This window comes from Chanodichthys erythropterus, chromosome 20, assembly GCF_024489055.1.
Source record: "Chanodichthys erythropterus isolate Z2021 chromosome 20, ASM2448905v1, whole genome shotgun sequence".
Lineage (NCBI taxonomy): Eukaryota > Metazoa > Chordata > Actinopteri > Cypriniformes > Xenocyprididae > Chanodichthys > Chanodichthys erythropterus.
In genome coordinates, this window is record NC_090240.1 from 19069521 (window position 1) to 19087777 (window position 18257).

The 18257-nt window shown below is 34.9% G+C and overlaps 3 protein-coding genes and 2 non-coding genes across 21 annotated transcripts in view; 2 read left to right on the forward strand and 3 right to left on the reverse strand.

The window, feature by feature from the left end:
- eya4 (EYA transcriptional coactivator and phosphatase 4) overlaps nucleotides 1–5596 on the forward strand; it is a 46863-nt gene extending 41267 nt beyond the window's left edge. For 12 of the 15 annotated variants that reach the window (XM_067371386.1, XM_067371389.1, XM_067371388.1 and 9 more), the window contains 3 exons: nucleotides 46–167; nucleotides 2465–2565; nucleotides 4746–5596. In XM_067371386.1, coding sequence (XP_067227487.1) covers nucleotides 46–167; nucleotides 2465–2565; nucleotides 4746–4826 — 304 coding nt within the window. In that variant the 3' untranslated portion in view covers nucleotides 4827–5596. Of the gene's footprint in view, nucleotides 1–45; nucleotides 168–2307; nucleotides 2409–2464; nucleotides 2566–4745 lie in introns of all 15 variants that reach the window. The other 3 variants (XM_067371387.1, XM_067371391.1, XM_067371395.1) reach the window with 1 other exon arrangement.
- A 2880-nt stretch (nucleotides 5597–8476) lies between these two features.
- On the reverse strand, nucleotides 8477–13081 carry rps12 (ribosomal protein S12). Its single transcript, XM_067370848.1, has 5 exons — nucleotides 12897–13081; nucleotides 11837–11953; nucleotides 11541–11643; nucleotides 8992–9093; nucleotides 8477–8568 (listed from the first exon to the last, which is right to left on the reverse strand). Exons 1-5 carry the CDS (start codon nucleotides 12908–12910, stop codon nucleotides 8506–8508), a joined length of 399 nt encoding a protein of 132 aa, XP_067226949.1. The 5' UTR covers nucleotides 12911–13081; the 3' UTR covers nucleotides 8477–8505.
- Nucleotides 11714–11798, reverse strand: LOC137010348 (small nucleolar RNA SNORD100). The gene has a single exon (XR_010893368.1). It is a non-coding gene; the product is annotated as a small nucleolar RNA SNORD100 (small nucleolar RNA).
- On the reverse strand, nucleotides 12027–12100 carry LOC137010343 (small nucleolar RNA SNORD101). The gene has a single exon (XR_010893363.1). It is a non-coding gene; the product is annotated as a small nucleolar RNA SNORD101 (small nucleolar RNA).
- Nucleotides 13082–13657: 576 nt separating the features above from the next.
- zgc:153284 (uncharacterized protein LOC751696 homolog) lies at nucleotides 13658–18237 on the forward strand. Of its 3 annotated transcripts, XM_067370851.1 has the most exons (4): nucleotides 13662–13883; nucleotides 14284–14451; nucleotides 15209–15283; nucleotides 17254–17300. In XM_067370851.1, the coding sequence occupies exons 1-3, from the start codon at nucleotides 13839–13841 to the stop codon at nucleotides 15245–15247; spliced, it is 252 nt and encodes an 83-aa protein (XP_067226952.1). In that variant the 5' UTR covers nucleotides 13662–13838; the 3' UTR covers nucleotides 15248–15283; nucleotides 17254–17300. The 3 variants fall into 3 exon arrangements, with proteins under 3 accessions (XP_067226951.1, XP_067226952.1, XP_067226950.1); XM_067370850.1 differs by lacking the exon at nucleotides 15209–15283 and having other exon boundaries at nucleotides 13658–13865; nucleotides 17254–18237; XM_067370849.1 differs by lacking the exon at nucleotides 15209–15283 and having other exon boundaries at nucleotides 13664–13883; nucleotides 17254–18214.
- The last annotated feature ends 20 nt before the right edge of the window (nucleotides 18238–18257 follow it).

The window sequence follows — 18257 nt, forward strand, 5'->3', positions numbered from 1 at the left end:
AACAAAAAAAAACACAATCTCTCTCTCTCACACATACACACACAGGAGTAACTGTGTTAACGTCTTGGTGACAACGACACAGTTAATACCTGCGCTCGCAAAGGTGCTGTTGTATAGCCTGGGCTCCGTGTTTCCCATTGAAAACATATACAGCGCAACCAAAATAGGTGAGTTCTGTTGCAGCAGACTTCACCTTGTGTTCATCATGTTTTATTTCCTTTGTTTATTATACTCTTTTTTTTGCAGTCAAGGGTAAAGTAGAGTTCAGTCTGATTTGTGTGTGTGTGTGTGTGTGTGTGTGTGTGTGTGTGTGTGTGTGTGTGTGTGTGTGTGTGTGTGTGTGTGTGTGTGTGTGTGTGTGTGTGTGTGTGTGTGTGTGTGTGTGTGTGTGTGTGGAACATGCTTTGGCTCACATTGTAGCATTAAATCATAAATCAAAACAGATCAGACTGACCTGGTCATAGCATTCCCATTCACTCTCTGTCTGATCATGTGGAATTGATTCTGATTGGCTGATCTCTCATCATCTTCCAGCGTTAAGTTTTTCTTTCGTTCCGCTCCTTCATAAACAGCCGTCTTCATTCACAGTGGGTTTGTTCCACTCTTTCTTCCAAAACAGCCTTTTTGAGCTGATATGTTGCTTCCGGTGATTGTGATTTCTTCTGATTTCTACAAAACCTGAACTCTTGAAAATGTGCTATTGGTTCTTCAAGTCATTCCATAACTAATTACTAAAGCTAAAATATATAAAAAAATAATTTAATATAAATAAAGAAAAGAAAAATACAGTATCAGTTTGATTTGATTTAATCAGTTTAATTTAATTTCGCTATTTAATTCAATTTAGAATATAATTTGTACCATTTTAACTTTCTTTTAATTTAATTTAAAATATAAAAAATACAACTGTTATTTATAGATTTGTATGCTTTCTTTTTATGCTGCCTCAACACAATTTAATTTAATTTAAAATTTAAATGTTATTTGTACATTTTTATACTTTCTTTTTATGTTTATTTTATTTTAATTTAAAATCTAAAAGTTATTTGTACTTTTATTTTATTTTATTAAAAATATCTATAAAATAAAATTAAAATGTTATTTGTAAATTTTTATGCATTATGTTTATGCTGCCACTACACAATTTTATTTTATTTAAAAATAATCCATAAAATATAATCCAAATGTTTGTTTTTTTTGTTTTTGTTTTTTTGCAATTCTTAGGCTTTCTTTTTGTTGCCAAAACTTAATTTAATTTAATTTAATTTAATTTAAAATGTAAATGTTATTTGTACTTTTTTATAAAATCCATAAAATAAAATCCAAATGTATTTGTACATTTTTATACTTTTTATTTTTATGTTACTACTTCACAATTAAGTAATATAGTAATTTTAATTTATTTTATTTTAATTTAAAATCTAAGTTATTTTTACTTTTATTTTATTTTATTTAAAATATCTATAAAATAAAATTAAAATGTAAAATTTTATGCATTCTGTTTATGTTGCCACTACACAATTTTATTTTATTTTGTTTTGCTTTGTTTTGTTTAAAAATATCCATAAAATATAATGCAAATGTTGTTTTTTTTTGCAATTTTTAGGCTTTCTTTTTGTTGCCAATACTTAATTTAATTTAAAATGTAAATGTTATTTTTACATTTTATTTTATTTAAAACATCAATAAATGATAATCTAAATGTTATTTGTAATTTTTTTTCTTTTTATATTGCCATTACACAATTTAATTTAATTTAATTCAAAATGTTATTTGTTTCATTTTTTATTTTATTATCAAATATTATTTGAATATTTTTTTTCTCTCTTTTCTTTTCTTTTTCATATTTTCTTTTACAATTTAATTTAATTGAATGTAAAATGTAAATGTTGTTTGTAATGGTTTTATTTTTTTTCCAAATGTTATTAATATATATATTTTTGTATGTTTTATGTTACCACTACACAAATGTAATACAGAAACAGAACCGAAGGAGCTTATGTTTCAAATCTAATCGGTCATCTTGTGTGACTACTAGAAAATGCTTAGTTGTCTTGTTGAGCCAAAGCCTGATTCCACACAATCACAAATCTCATGCTCATTGTCATGGTAACAACAAGAACAAAATGTTTTGGGAGGTCAGGGTTTGTCTGTGTGCAAGAGTGACTGACATGCCGTTTTCATCTTCAAATGGGGGGAAAAAAAGCGTCTTTTTCTTTCTGCTCTCAAGTAATCACGTAATGCGGCTCGTTCAGTTCTGAGTGTGTGCTTGTCAGTGCGTGTTAAGTCTATGCCTTGTTTCCGCAGGTAAAGAGAGCTGTTTTGAACGTATAGTATCCAGGTTTGGCACTAACATAACGTATGTTGTGATTGGCGATGGGCGCGATGAGGAGCATGCAGCCAGCCAGGTAAAATCTCACCTCTGACCCCAAGCCTCTGACCTCTCACCTTGTTTATGTTGCAGGCAAAGAGAGTTGCTTTGAGCGCGTAATGCAGAGGTTTGGCAGGAAGGTAGTGTATGTTGTTATTGGGGATGGTGTAGAAGAGGAGCAGGCCGCTGCCAAGGTAACGACCCCCAGGTGAACCAGAAGCAGTGTGTGACTTCTCAGATTGGACTTCCTGCCTGTGTGTGCTGTAGAGCTTTAGATGAGACTGATCGGCAGCTTGTGTGCTTCATTTATTTCCTCGTCTGTAGTTTAAATGTGGACGTCAGTAGCGGTTGCTTTTTTCCTCTGATCGTCTGAGACTATAGCTTTTCTTTCTCAGATCCCAAGCGATCTAGAACAGAGCTATTCAACTGAGGCTCCTCTGGGGTCTCGGGCATCTGATCGCATCCCATAGGACACCAGTACCGACTCAGATTGTGTAGATGACCTGCTGAGATGCTGAACCTAAAGACCCAGTTGAATACTTTTGTTCTAGGAAACTACTATGCAGCATTTCTAAACAAAGTTTGTGCAGTGATGTCAGTTTTTATTGACACTATACTGTTCGAAAGTTTGGAGTCAGTAAGATTTTTTTTTTTTTTAGCAAGGATGCATTAAATTGATCAAAAGTGACAGTAAAGACATTTGCTGTTCTTTTGAACTTTCTATTCATCAAAGAATCCTGAAAAAAACTATTATGCTTTCCACAAAAATGTTAACTGTTTTCAACATTGATAATAATAATAATAAATATTCCTTAAAGCAGCAAATCATCATGTCAGAGTGATTTGTGAAGAATCATGTGACACTGAAGACTGGAGTAATGATGCTGAAAATACAGCTTTGATCATAGGAATAAATTTAAAATATATTCATATAGAAAACAGTTATTCTGAATTGTAATAATATTTCACAATATTATTTGTATTATAATATATATAATAGTATATATAGTACAGTATAGTACAGTATATATATATATATATATATATATATATATATATATATATATATATATATATATATATATATATATATATATATATATATATATACTGTATTGTATATATTACATTTTTGGGATTTTTACTGTATTTTTTATCAGCCTTTGTGAGCCTTGGTGAACTTCTATCAAAAACATTAAAAAAATCTTACCGACCCCAAACTTTTCAACGATAGTGTATGGCAAAAAAAGGGAGAAAAAAAGAAAAGAAAAAAAAAAAACACTTGCGAAAAAGATTTTCTATTTCGCAACTCTTTAGATTGCTAAGCTGAAGGATTTGTAAAGGGTTTATTTAAAATTTCTAAATTAATTTAGTCATTAGTAAAAAAAAAAACTTATATAAAATGAATAATTAATATATACAATTAATATTTAGATTGTACTGAAAGCATTTTACATTAAGGTTCAATTTGTTAATTTGCAATTAGTATTTATAATAATTAAATATATACATATATATTATTATTAGCTAAATGGTTAAATTATTTTTATGGATAATTTTTTTACTGCATGGTTAAATCTAGGTTAATGTTAATTTCTACATGTATTACAACTTTTCAATTAAAAAAAAAACAAAATTAATTAAAAAAATAACATGCAATAAAAATAGTATTGGTTAATGTATTATGGACAAATATGAATGAACAATATCCTGTAGTATAATTAAAATGTACATTTAACTAGATTATTAAATAATGGAAAATATTGTTAAAGATAATATACAATAATATTAACAAATTGAACCATTGTGTAAAGTGTGGCTTATTTTCAGCTATCTGATAAAAAAATGTGGTAACACTTTACAATAAGGTTCTTTAGTTTTAACTAACATGAACTAACGTTATATAGTTAATGTTAGTTAATAAAAATGCAGCTGTTCATTGTTCATGTTAGTTCACAGTGCATTAACTAATGTTAACTAATACAACATTTGATTATAATAATAGTAAATACTGAAATGAACATCAACAAAGATTAATAAATGCTGTATAAGTGCAGTTCATTATTAGTTCATGTTAACTAATGAACCTTATTGTAAAGTGTTCCCAAAACTGTGTTTGTAAATGCTTTACTGAACTCTTTATAAACCCTCTGGTTGTGGACTAAATAATGTATCAGAGATTGTTTTTATTATTAATCTTTCTATACGTGTTCTGGTTTTCGGATCTCTCGCCTTGTTTTCATGAATGAAGAGGAGTGTTTTGAACTATAACCAACTTTAAAAATAGACCAAATCTTGGCGGCCGACTCTGAATTAATGGTAGAAAGTGTTAAGCAGAGATATTCTGTATGACTCTGTGTGTTTGTCCCCACAGCACAACATGCCCTTCTGGAGAATATCCAGCCACTCTGACCTGCTTGCCCTCCATCAAGCACTGGAGTTCGAGTACCTGTAACACTCGACACCTGTATCATAGGCCTTTTTTTGTACAACTATTTAAGAACAAGAGTACACTGCAATCTCTTTTTATGTTGTTGTTGTTGATGTTGTCTTTTTGATTATTTTTAAGAAAATTCTGGCTTTTAAGATAATTCTGCACTGTCTTAAGAAGACTAGGACAGACTAGTATAAGGGAAAATGGGATTATAATGGTCAAACCAGGCTTGTAAAGAGCTTACTATGGTCTTACGTCATACGCACTGCATTTCATGTCTGAATGAAGCGAGTTCTTCCAGGGTTAAGATGACTGCATATATCCACACTCATCTACAGGAACTTCATCTCCACTTAAACAACTCAAGCGCTGTACTCTAACAAGGAGCATTTAGAATAGACACACAACTCATGTAAATTATTTTACAGGAACTAGATTAAACACAAAAGGACGCTGTGTTTTCACATGGTATCGTTTTGATCTCGTCTTTTTTTTGTAAGTTTTTGGCAAAAAAAAAGTCTGTGTATAATTTGTTGTGCCTTATAAGATGTTTCGTGTGTCAGTTTTTATTTTGAGAATGTATGTAGATAAACGAAAAATGTAAACATTTGAGATTTTCTTGAGTTCTCTATTTTCTAAATGTTAAAAAACACTTAATCTGCTGTCTATACTGGTGCCTCTGAAGGAAAGACATTTACAATCCAAAGATTTTTTTTTTTTAATTTGTGAGGAAACGCTCATTTGTATTTTGATTCAAGTCATGACAGATGGAAAGAAAAGCAAAATAAAAGTCAAGCATCAGAAAAAAAAAAAAAAAAAAAACTTAAAGCTTTAATAGGACTGGCTAATTTTTAGTTGTGTTATTCCTATTTAGTATTGTGCTGCATGTTTCATCCTGATGGACCACTGGTTGCAAAGCCATAACCAGGCACAGTGCTGAGGTTTCTTACTTCAGGTAACACAACTCAAAACTACTTTTCAATATAATTAGGAAAAAAAATGTTCACCTTATGCTCAGAACATTCCAGTTTGTGGTTCCCTTATATGCACAAAAGAGTCTGACCTTGCTTGCACTTAACATACACAACTAATGCACAGCAATTTCGAAGAGGCTAGCAATAGCAAGCTAGCTTTGAATGCATAAGATCACACCCTCCCTTCAGTGCACTCTCTCCAAAGCCGCGCCTCCTTCAAAACACATGAACGCACACAGCAGAGTCTGCAAAGCATTAAAGCAGAACTAAGTTCCTTTTTTTACCTTCATAAATATTTTTTAAAGTCCTTACGATGGTTAATTGACTTGTGGTGTGTTTGAGGCGAGCACTAACCCCCTCTGGCACGTCTACGCCAGAAAACAGCACTTGCAAGTTGAGCTGTGCCGACCCGACACAATCTCGCCTCATGTTCACGCGAGTGACAAAATGCTTTACGGTAATTCAAAAACAATGTATATATTATGACTTTATAAGACAATTTCGAAAATTACCCACCTCCATCGAGATTTCTTGTACTGTATTTGTAAAACTACTGTGCTGGTGAGCGTTGTAGTTTCTGTAGTCCAGAGCTGAGCTTGGAGTATTTACGACAGTGTGATTCACTGAAGGAAACTGTAGGGGGAGCTTCGCAAATCTTACCAAGTTCCGCTTTAAAAGGGGTTAGTTCACCCAAAAATGAAAATTATCCCGATTTACTCGCTCTCAAGCCAGCCTAGGTGTATATGATTATCTTTCAGATGAACATAATCGGAGAAACATTTAAAAACATCCTTAGTCCTCCAAGGTTTATAATGGTTGTGAATAAGGGGGTCTAAGCTTACTCCTACATCAGAAGATTACTTATTGGGCTCAAGTTGACTGGCGGATTCTACATATGGTCGTCCACCGGAAGCTAGTTACTTGAATTTGGTTTTAAAAATGGATATTTTCCTTACAAAAATGCATCGCTTTGCTTCAGAAGGCCTTTATTAACCCCCAGCAGTTGTATGGACTACTTTTTTTTTTATGGATGGATGCATCACTTTTGGCTTCAAAATGCAGCCCACCATTCAAAACCATTACAAACCTTGGAGGATCATGGATATTTTTAAATACATCTCCAATTGTGTTCATCTAATAGATGCTCGTATACACCCAAGATGGCTTGAGGGTGAGTAAATCATGAGTGTTTTCATTTTTGGATGAACTACCCCTTTAAATTAACTCATGTCTTGAAGCACATAACCTTGTATTTGGTCCAATCAATGTTTACATTATAATGATTGGACAAACATTTTTTGGTCCTGTGACTTCGAAGATACATGTATATTTAATATTTAGACCACTTCTATTGATTGTCATCAGGATAGAGTTTTAACCAGAAGAACAAAAAGTTTATGAATAACATTTCCTACCCCACCTTTAACACTCCACAAGAACCAAATGAGACTAAGCCCAGACTTGAGTACCTTGAAGGGATAAAAGCTCTCATATTTCACCAAAAGCAGCTCTTCATTTGTGATCCGAAGAGGAACATAAGTTTTACAGGTTAGGAACAACATGAGGGCGAGTAATGACAGTTTTGGGTGAACCCTGTAAAAGTGCTGGAATAGTTTAAATGTAGTGAAATTCAGACACTTAGGCCCCATTTACACTGCCCGGTTCAAGTGACCCAATTCCGATTTTTTCCTCCCATGTGGCACAGATCGGATATGAGTCACGACCGTGTAAGCAGGAAAAAAGCGCATGGATTCCGATTTTCACAGATCGGTTTCAGGCCTCATTCATATGTGGTTATAAATCAGATATGAATCGGATATGTGCGTTTGCGCCTTCAGTGTAAGCGGACAGATCGGATATTCCCCTGTAAATGCGACTCCTGCGTCATTGAAAAGTGAGGGTTTAACATTTCGCGGTACAGACATACCTATAACAAACGGAGCATCTCTAGTTGACTGGTAGATTATTAATTTCATTTGTTAAATAAAAGGCGATCTGACGTTGAAATGAGTGCTCGTTGCCGCTGTTGTGACGACGGCTCGTGCACAGACGCGCGCTTCAGTCCAGTTGTGGAGACTCTATTCGTTCCATTGAAACCACAAAATAAAAGCACACAAACTTGCAGCTGCCCTTGATATACAATCACTGATGAACGCATTGGTTTTAATGACAAAAAAAAAAAAAAAAAAAACTAGTAGGCCTAGGACAGCGGATTCGAACCCATGAAGCTGTGAATACCGTACCCGATGTCTTTGGTATTATTCAACTCGCACGCTTCCAGCAGAGCTGCGTACGTATACTGTCAAGAAAAAATTTGTATTATTTTTATGTAGGGACGTAACTATTGCATTAAAAGGGTTTCTATATGAATTCATGTCAATAAATTAAGTTCAATGTACCATTGAAATTGATTTGTGATGTCATATAGGTTATTTTTGGTACGTTTCGCCAAGTGCAGTGTAAAAAGGAGATATCTGATACAGGTCACTTTTAAAAGAAATGCAAGCACGTCGTCAAAAAAAAACAAAAAACAAAAAAAAACGGATATGGTCAAAAGATCGGATCTGTGCATTAGGACATGCAGTGTAAATGCAGCCTTAGTGGTTTTGTCTCTGAGAACCCATTATTGAATGGAGTTAATTCTTATGATCGGTTACAAATCCCATGTCATTTAAAGAGAAACCACCACAAGCAACATCATTTCCAAAAGATCTTTTATTGGCGCCTTATTTCTTGGATTTGAAGTACTCTTCAATGACGTCCTTAGCCTGGGACTCTTTGCCGTAGTCCTGGAGATGGAGACGTGAAAGCATTAAATAAAACTTGAACAAATCAGCTTTAAATAAGACTCAATCCTTGCATTAACTAAAAAAAAATATATATATATTATATATATATAAATCTTCCAGTTATCCAGTAAATTCAGCACATGTTGCCCTTCTAGGGACCTCAGTAGTCAAAACAGGACCATGAGGCTCGTGTTCAGGCACTCAATCTTGCCAAGACATAAAAAAAAAAAAAAAACAGACACGGGGCACAGACAGCCAGCATCTGGACTCGACCTGGCTCAAACACCCTATATTTGAAGCCCAAACGTTCCTTGAACACCAAATGTAAAGTCTAAGGTATTTGCTTCTCCCTCATATTACAGAATGCATCATATTTTAGATGAAGGAAACCTGAAGTTAGTTAAAAACACTCTGGATACAAACCTTGATGACTACACAGCTGCAGCCCACCACCTTGCGGGGTTTGCCCTCTCTGTCGATCTTGCATAGACCAACCCACTCACCAAGCTTCTTATTGTCATCAACCTACAGAAGAGAGCACAGATGGTTATATTTAACTCCACACCAATTCAGGCATTTTAACTCAAATCAAGATTATGAGTCCAAATAAGTTCTTGGCAATATCCAAAAGAACACAATTTGCATTAAGATTTTTAATGAGCAATAAAACTTGATTTTCTGAAGAAAACACTAGTGATAACTGCCACAAGAATAGGCTTTAGTTACTGGCAACAGTTATTAGAATGTTCTGGGAGGTCCAATTCAAAAGATCCCAATGCCAGGGCTCAGTTCCTACTTTCAATGCAAGCATGTGGGGTTTCTTTGCCAGTTTTATAGACCACCAGGACGGTGAATTTCAATCCTGGAGACCAACACCACTGTACATTTCGCATGTCACTTATCTGACGCATGCAGTTGAGTTTACAGAAGGCTCTCCTAACATGATCTGAATCAAGTTTGTTTAAGGTAAAAACATACAAAATATGCAGTGCTGTGGGTCCCCAGGATTGAAAACCACTGCCAGGAAACAAATCATAAGTCCAACCGCAAATATCAGCTCAATTTGATAAATCGCTTGTAATAAGGACTTTTAGTAATATTGGTTAAATCGTAAAAGGGTTAGTTCACCCCAAAATAAATTGTCATTACTCACCTTCATGCATTTCCAAACCCGCAAGACCTCTCTCTTAAGTCTCTTACACAAATTAAGATATTTTGGATAAAATGAGTTTTCTGATCCCTCCATACACAATTTAATCAGCACTTTCAAGGTCCAGAGAGGTAAAGACATCATTAAAATGGTCCATGTGACTGCAGTGGTTCAACCTTAAATTTTATAAGGCGATGAGAAAGTGCGTAAAAAAAAAAAAAAAAAAAAAGACTTTATTCAACAGTTTATTCTCTTCTGTGTCACTCCCCAACACCGTTCACGTAAGCAGCACGACATGTGATGCTGACACAAGAGCCGTCCAATAACGAGTCACCGTTCTGACGTAGAACCCGGAAGCGCTGCACAGTGTTTACAATGTCAACAGTGTAGGAGACCAACATGGAAGAGAAGATAGCTGAATAAAGTAGTTTTGTTTTTGCGCACAAAGTATTCTCGTTGCTTCATAATGTTAAGGTTGAATCACTGTAGTCATGTGGACTTTAAATTATGCATTTACTACTTTTCTGGGCATTGGATGTGGTAATTATATTGCTTTCTCTTGGGGATCAGAAAACAGATTAGCAAAAATATCTTAATGTGTGTTTCAAAGATGAACAAAAGTATTACAGGTTTGAAACATGATTAATGACAGAATTTTTGGGTGAACCAACCCTTTAAGACAGTGGTCTCAAACTGCCGGTCCGCGGGCCATTTACGGCCCGCCCTCCCCCTGGCCCGCAACTGATCTCAAAAATAAAACAATCCGGCCCGCAAAATTATTATTATTGTCTAGTTGCTACTTGTCTGATATGCAAAGAAAAAGTTGCCGTTCTATGGGGGCATTCACATATCGCGTCACATAAGCGGCCGAGCCGCATTCTCCTTTTCAGTGCGCTTTCGCTCCAGTTGCGTCTGTCGTTGCTATGCAACCATGAGCCGCGCTCTCAATCGCTTCTATTATGAGCGCGCTTGCCTAAATTACAGTAAAAGCACTCGACTTTAAGTCACGAGCGTCAATTTAAATCACCGAAACGCGTCTGATGTAGCCATTAAACGTTACCGATGCTCAAACGGCATCTTGGACAAATGCTCTGCCAGGTGTCTGTCAAGGAACAGAAGAGTGTACAAATGTATTCAGGTATTGTATTTGTTCAGTAACCTACAGTATTGTTCAGTGCAAAATTATGTTATTTAAGCTAACAAAGGGAAAATACTTCCACTAAATATTAAAAAATAATGCATGTAACAATGAGAGATTTTTATTTTGGCAAAATAAAGTTATATATATATATATATTTCTGACCCTTCCACACCACAGGTGTTGATGGTTTTGTTCCTAAATTACTTTTTTTTTTTTTTCTTCCATGCACCTTGTTGGATGTGAGAAGTTGCACCAGACTATTGTAATTAATATTAGTAGTATTATATTAGTAATAGTATTATATAATTATATTACACTCTGTAACAATGAGAGAGACACTGCTGTTTACATTTAGTATGGTAAATAAAATATTTATAGTATAGGTATAAAGATATTTTAGTAGGCAAATTTGATGTAAATGAGAAAATGTTAAGGAAAGGAAATTCTGAAATGTTGCGCTCTCTTGCGCTTGAATGTTAATATGGCCCTTCTATGGGGTGTCAATCACAGAAACGGCCCCCCGCCAATTTGAGTTTGAGACCCCTGCTTTAAGATTTCCCCGACATTACTATTACTAAAGTCCTTATTATTTATTTTATATATATATATATATATATATAAAAACTCAAACTTAATCTAAAAGACAATTTTGCATTCATACTAATTTGACAGCTTTCCCACCTTGATGAGGTTGATCTGATGCTCGGCACAGAGAGCCTCCACCAGCTTGACATACATGGGCTCATCACAGTTCGCTGCCAGGACGCAAAGATGAGCCTGGCGCCTGTGAAACGAACAAAGAGATCATGATGAGCCTTTAAATCTCCTCCAATAAATATTACTGACACATCAACAGCATCTCAGACAGAAATTGGGTAACAAATGGCAATTGTCCTCAGAGACTTCAGAAGAGGGAGCCAAATTATCATCATCGATACACAGCAACAGCTTACAGATTTAAAGAAGTTACTCCTTACTTGTCGAGGGCCTTAGCGGCCTCACGGATACCGCGGGCCAGACCGTCGTGGATGAGTGCGGTCTTCAGCACTTCAGGGAGAGCAGTGTTGACATCCATCACACCTCCAGCAGTGATGCTGTGAAATTCATACAAAAGAGTTATTACAGTGTAAGAAGAGTCAGGTGTGTGCATGTGTTTAATGACCTGCGGCTTCTCAGAATGATGTCTCACTCATAATTAGAGTGAAGGGGTATCCGACTAAAGATTTAAAGTTCATCACAGCCGAGGTCACCCTATGAAGTCACTACTACTATGTAATTTAACAGGGACTGACAGAGTTCATACAGAAATTGCAGGAGCAAATATATATACATATATAGACTTCAGATGCAAAAGCCTCTTATTGCCATCTGAAATTTTCTAAAATGATCATTTTTAATCAAGCTTGTATGTTTATTTTCAGTTATTTCACTTTAAATGGCAATGAACAGGACCTATTAATTGCCATTAAAGTGAAATTACTGAACCTAAACATACAAGCTTGATAAAAATGCTCTTTTTAGAAGAAATGTTTTACTGGCACTTAGAGGCTTTTGCATCTGAAGTCATATACAAGTCACTTCCAAGACTTGTATGACCATTTTGTGGCACAAAAAAAAAGGATGTATATAACTTAGATACAGAAGGGCCATTATTTACTGCACAATTAAAATGAATTAGAATTCATCAATATTGCGTGAACAATTTCAATTAAGCCAATCCTCGCACAAACCAAATAATTTTGTTTAAAACAAAAATGAATTTAACAAAATGGCCATGTAGACCATCATTTAGGGTGTTTTGTGCCCTTTTGAGTTGAACAGCCTCTGGTCACCGTTACGTTCATTGCATTACGCAGCTCATTCTGCACTTATTACTCTACGTAAGAAAAGTCACACGGTTTCAAAACATGTGGGCGAGTAACAAAAAAATAAGTTTGACAGTCCCAAAAATACTATATATTTCCTCTATAAAATGTAGTGTAGCTACTGCATACTTTGATGTGGAAGTGTGCGCGCGCAGTGAACACAATCACTCACCCTTCCTCGGCCATTGTAGATTAGCGATGGATGAGAGGATAAACTTCTGAAATAAAGGCATAATATGATCGATATATTAATATCCATTCCTTCCGATACATCTTTGAACACTTTAAAGACAGGATGCTGAATATTTAAGACCGATTCTGTCAGAGAACACAGACGCTCATCCTACCTTTCCTCTGACTGCGAGTAAAGAGGACGTCATAACGTCGACAACATTGTTTTAAGCGCAAAAGGCCCCGAAGGTGTCCATCTCACTGCCTGCATGGAGACCCACGCGGGACTCTTTTTGTGGGTTTCAGGGAATAGAGTTTGCTTGTTGTGTTTCATAATTGTTGTGTTTTTAATGTATTTATTTTTTAAAAATATTAATGAACGACATTTTAACGTCCAAAACGATGGCATGGATACCTCAATCCACCACTAGGGAGCGTTATTTACACGGTATATACATATAATACGAGCCTCTCAATATTAGTTTTGTACATTTAAATATATATATATATATATATATATATATATATATATATATATATATATATATATATATATATATATATATATATTAGTATATTTGTTCACACTCATATTTGACATTTTTGCGACTGCTTCCAACCAGCTAGTGATTTTAATACATGTGGTTTAAGTGACCAGGGTGCACTGTAATTAATGTACTGTGTAATCTCTGTGAGAGAAAAAGAGAGAGAAGAAATGCAAGTTTAGGCATGTCACACACTGATATATTTTATGGCGTGTGGGAGGAAGAAAGTGTCTCTGCTGGCGGTAGGTGGGGCGGTCAGGTGAACTGTCAAAACTTGCTTTCCTGTTTCTTGAGTTGGCTGAGTTTGCTGTTGGTTTATACGTTCACGCATCTGACTGAAACACCAGTCTACTTCAGCAGCACTTCTGCTCTCAACAAACCTTTTGAACTTATAGAAGATGTCAATCACGGTGTATTTCAGCAGTGTGAGTGGCTCTAGAGAGGTGTGTATCTGTGTTTTTGACTTCTCTGGCTGTCAAGCTGTTGATAATCGCTGTTTGAAACTTAACTTGCTGATATAGACTGACATGTTTTATATGTAGCCACTTTTTTTAACGCGCTAGACAGTCGTCTTGTGTCAAATTACATTAGTGAAGTTAACTCCACAGTGAATCAAATGTGTCCTCTCCTCTCTTTGTATGTATGTGCGTCTGTTGAAGGATAAAAAATGTCCTTGGTGCTGAATACATTAATTCAAGTCTCTACAAGATTTGAAGTAAATAACTGAGATAGTTGGGGAGAGTTCATTTCTTGTCACATGTCTTAGAAAAGGAAGTGAAACCTATAGTTTCAAAGTGTGTTAACAACTGTCAAAGATTTATTGTTTTCCATCCATTTCTGCAGGTAAAGCAACATCAGTCTGAGATTTTCCAGTTCCTGGATTCTAAGAAGATCAAGTACCGTACTTTAGACATCACATCGAGCACTGATGTGAAGGAAGAGATGAGGAAGAAAGTGGGAAACCCCTCAGCGATGCCCCCTCAGGTCTTTAATGGGGACAAATACTGTGGGGTGAGTCTCATTGTGCTGTCTTGTTTTTGATACTGGCCTGAAGGTCAAGGGAGAGAAAGTGCTCTCTGTTTTTAGTGCATCAAACCAACCTCGAGGGAAATGGTTTAGACTTCTGCACTTTTACTGCACTTATTCCTCTTAAACAGCCTGAACCAATTTATCATTTGTTATATTAGACCTTCATTGCTATGACTATCTTTAAAAAACGACAATTGATGTCGTGATAATTTTTTTAACATTTTAATATTTACATTTTAATATTGATACAATCATTCAGATGAATGTTTAAAAAGAAAATATTTTAATTTGAAAAATTCTTATGCATTACACACTAAACAATGTTAAATCTATCAAATAATGTGATTAAAGGGTTAGTTCACCCAAAAATTAAAATAATGTCATTTATTACTCACCCTCATGTCGTTCCAAACCTAAGACTTTCATTCATCTTCAGAACACAAATTAAGATATTTTTTCATAAAATCTGTTGGCTCAGTGAGGCCTACATCACCAGCAAGTTAATAATCACTTTCAGATGCCCAGAAAGCTACTAAAGATGTGTTCATAGTTGAATAACAAGAGCTCAGTACATGGAAATGACATACAGTGAGTCTCAAACTCCATTGTTTCCTCCTTCTTATATAAATCTCGTTTGTTTAAAAGACCTCGGAAGATCAGGCGAATCTCAACATAATACCGACTGTTACGTAACAGTCGGGATCATTAATATGTACGCCCCCTATATTTGCATATGCAGCTCATGTTCAAGGCATTACACAAGGGCAGTCAGTATTAACGTCTGGATCTGTGCACAGCTGAATCATCAGACTAGGTAAGCAAGCAATAACAACAGCGAAAAATGGCAGATGGAGCAATAATAACTGACATGATCCATGATATCATGATATTTTTAGTGATATATGTAAATTGTCTTTCTAAATGTTTCGTTAGCATGTTGCTAATGTACTGTTAAATGTGGTTAAAGTTACCATCGTTTCTTACTGTATTCACGGAGACAAGAGCCGTCATTATTTTCATTATTAAACACTTGCAGTCTGTATAATTCATAAACACAACTTCATTCTTTATAAATCTCTCCAACAGTGTGTAATGTTAGCTTTAGCCACTGAGCACTATCAAACTCATTCAGAATCAAATGTAAACATCCAAATAAACACTGTACTTACGCGATTAGACATGCTGCATGATGAACACTTTGTAAAGATCCATTTTGAGGGTTATATTAGCTGTGTGAACTGTGTGTTTGCTGTTTAAGGCAATTGAGAGCTCGCAGGGGCGGGGGAGTGGGAGATTTAAAGGGGCCGCACGCTTAATCAGTGCATATGAAATAATGGCTCAAAATAGGCAGTTAAAAAAATGAATAAAAAAAAATCTATGGGGTATTTTGAGCTGAAATTTCACAGACACATTCAGGGGACACCTTAGACTTATATTACATCTTTTGAAAAGGAGTTCTAGGGCACCTTTAAAACAGTTCATGTGACTACAGTGGTTCAACCTTAATGTTATGAAGCGATGAGAATACTTTTTGTGCGCCAAAAAAAATAAATAAATAACAACTTTATTCAACAATATCTAGTGATGGTGATTTACAAATCTTTACAAATCTTTTGTTTTGAATCAGTGGTTCGGAGCGCCAAAGTCACGTGATTTCAGTAAACGAGGCTTCGTTATGCCATAAGTGTTTAGAAACTTCAATAGTTCATGTGACTTTGGCAGTTTGATACACGCTCCGAACCACTGATTCGAAACAAAAGATTCGTAAAGCTTCATGAAGCAGTGTTTTGAAATCGACCATCACTAGATATTGTTGAATAAAGTCGTTATTTTGTTTTTTTGGTGCAGAAATAGTATTTTCGTCGCTTTATAATATTAAGGTTGAACCACTGTAGTCACATGAACTGTTTTAAATACGTCTTTAGTAGCTTTCTGGGCATCTGAAAGTGTTAATTATCTTGCCGTCAATAGAGGCCTCACTGAGCCATCGGATTTCATCAAAAATATCTTAATTTGTGTTCTGAAGATGAATGAAGGTCTTACAGGTTTGGAACGACATGAGGGTGAGTAATGAATCACACAATTTTCATTTTTGGGTGAACTAATCTTTTAAGTTCAGTATCCATGAACTTGTCTGTCAATTATATCAGTTGTAAGTCATGGGAACACAAATAAAACATTTCCTGTGAATGACACTTTTACAGTTATTAAGGAAAGCACACAAAGATCAGGCTGTGTCCTGTAATAATGCATGGAAATCTTCTAAACAAATAATTGACAGTGCAGTGTTTTGGTTTTGCAACAAGCGTTTTGAACCACTGGGTCTGTAACTGAGAGACACAAAACAGGGCGTAAGTTTTTGTAACGAACGTTAATGCTATTAATTTTGTTGCGCAAACAATAAGCCTTTGCATATAGGCACATGAGACCTGTCAGGCTTGTTCAGTTTCTTCTAAACAAAAACACACCCATCCACTATAGATATTTCCATTGCTTGGAATGCACCAGTGGTTTTGTGATCGTCGCCACCCTGGGGAACATCTTGAGATTCTCTTATGATACTCAGAACAGCACATGCCGCTCACAAATGAGCAAATAATCACACAGCTCAGATTCCAGACATGCAGTGTGTCTGGATGTACTTTACCACTAATGCCTGAGCAAATGCTGTAAAGATCATCTCTTGAAGTGTTTATCTAGACTATTATTCTTTCAAAATCAAAATATTATTCATAAAAAAGTATACTTTATGTATATCAGTATATTCTGTGTTTGTGTTCATAGGACTATCAGAAGTTTTTTGATGCGGTGGAGGATGGGAAACCAGAGGCGTTCTTCAAACTCTGAGCTACTATAAGCACACCACACTAAATCCTTGCATTTTTAAGAGAGAAGATTTTATATGTTAAGGAAATACATATTTTGCACCATTAAATGAAAAAAAAAAAAAAAAAGATTTTCTATCAATTGTATCTCTGCTACATTTTGTATCTATGAGTATCTCATCGCGTTTTAGGGTAAAGCTGAGCAACTTCCCTATTTGTCCACTAGGGTGCAGTAATGGCTTAAATACTCTTTGCAAATCCACCCTATTATTATTGATGCATTTAATCCATCTGCTGCATTTTTAAAGGTGACTGTCATTCAGATGAATATATTTTATTAAGTTTATTTTGCATTATGCACTAAACAGTGTTAAATATATCAAATAATATGACTAAATTCAGGGTCGATGGGATTTTCCTCTTAATTATAAAAGTAGCAAGTCATGGCAAGACAGACTGGACATGTACATTTTATTTAATACAGTTTATTCTTGAAGGTTAAAGTTTTAGCTGAACTTTAGCTTTCTAATTTATAATTAATTTTATATATAATTGTTTATGCATATTAAATAATTTGAGATCAAGCAATATTTGGCAGACCTGTTGAAGACCTCTTTTCAATATGTCAAAATGTGTGTGTTGTTTGAAAACTGTATCCATTTTTAATAGTATTCAACTCGTGAGCAGCAAAAATCTGTATCTATTTATAGAGGAACAATATTTTCTCACGCTCTCTCAACCACTTATGCTAGATAATCCAAAACTGCCACATTCAAAGGCATGCTGGGATATCTGGTGTTCCACTAGTCTTCTTTAAAGGTTATGTTGTCCACCCACATTATACTATGACAATACCTTGATTATTTAAATTAAAAATAAAAAAGCAAAACATTTGTTTTAATTACAGAATACCACTTGATTTGATATTTTGTTTCAAAAATAAGTGTCAAGGGGCCACTGTTC

Excerpts from the sequence above, each read along its gene's own strand:
- zgc:153284 (XM_067370849.1), top strand. The coding sequence starts at position 13,839 with ATGTCAATCACGGTGTATTTCAGCAGTGTGAGTGGCTCTAGAGAG. Across the intron at positions 13,884-14,283 it reads GTGTGAGTGGCTCTAGAGAG|GTAAAGCAACATCAGTCTGA; the intron begins GTGTGTATCTGT and ends CCATTTCTGCAG. Across the intron at positions 14,452-17,253 it reads ATGGGGACAAATACTGTGGG|GACTATCAGAAGTTTTTTGA; the intron begins GTGAGTCTCATT and ends TTGTGTTCATAG.
- rps12 (XM_067370848.1), bottom strand. Across the intron at positions 11,644-11,836 it reads GCCGCTAAGGCCCTCGACAA|GCGCCAGGCTCATCTTTGCG; the intron begins GTAAGGAGTAAC and ends TTCGTTTCACAG. Across the intron at positions 9,094-11,540 it reads ATCAGATCAACCTCATCAAG|GTTGATGACAATAAGAAGCT; the intron begins GTGGGAAAGCTG and ends TCTCTTCTGTAG.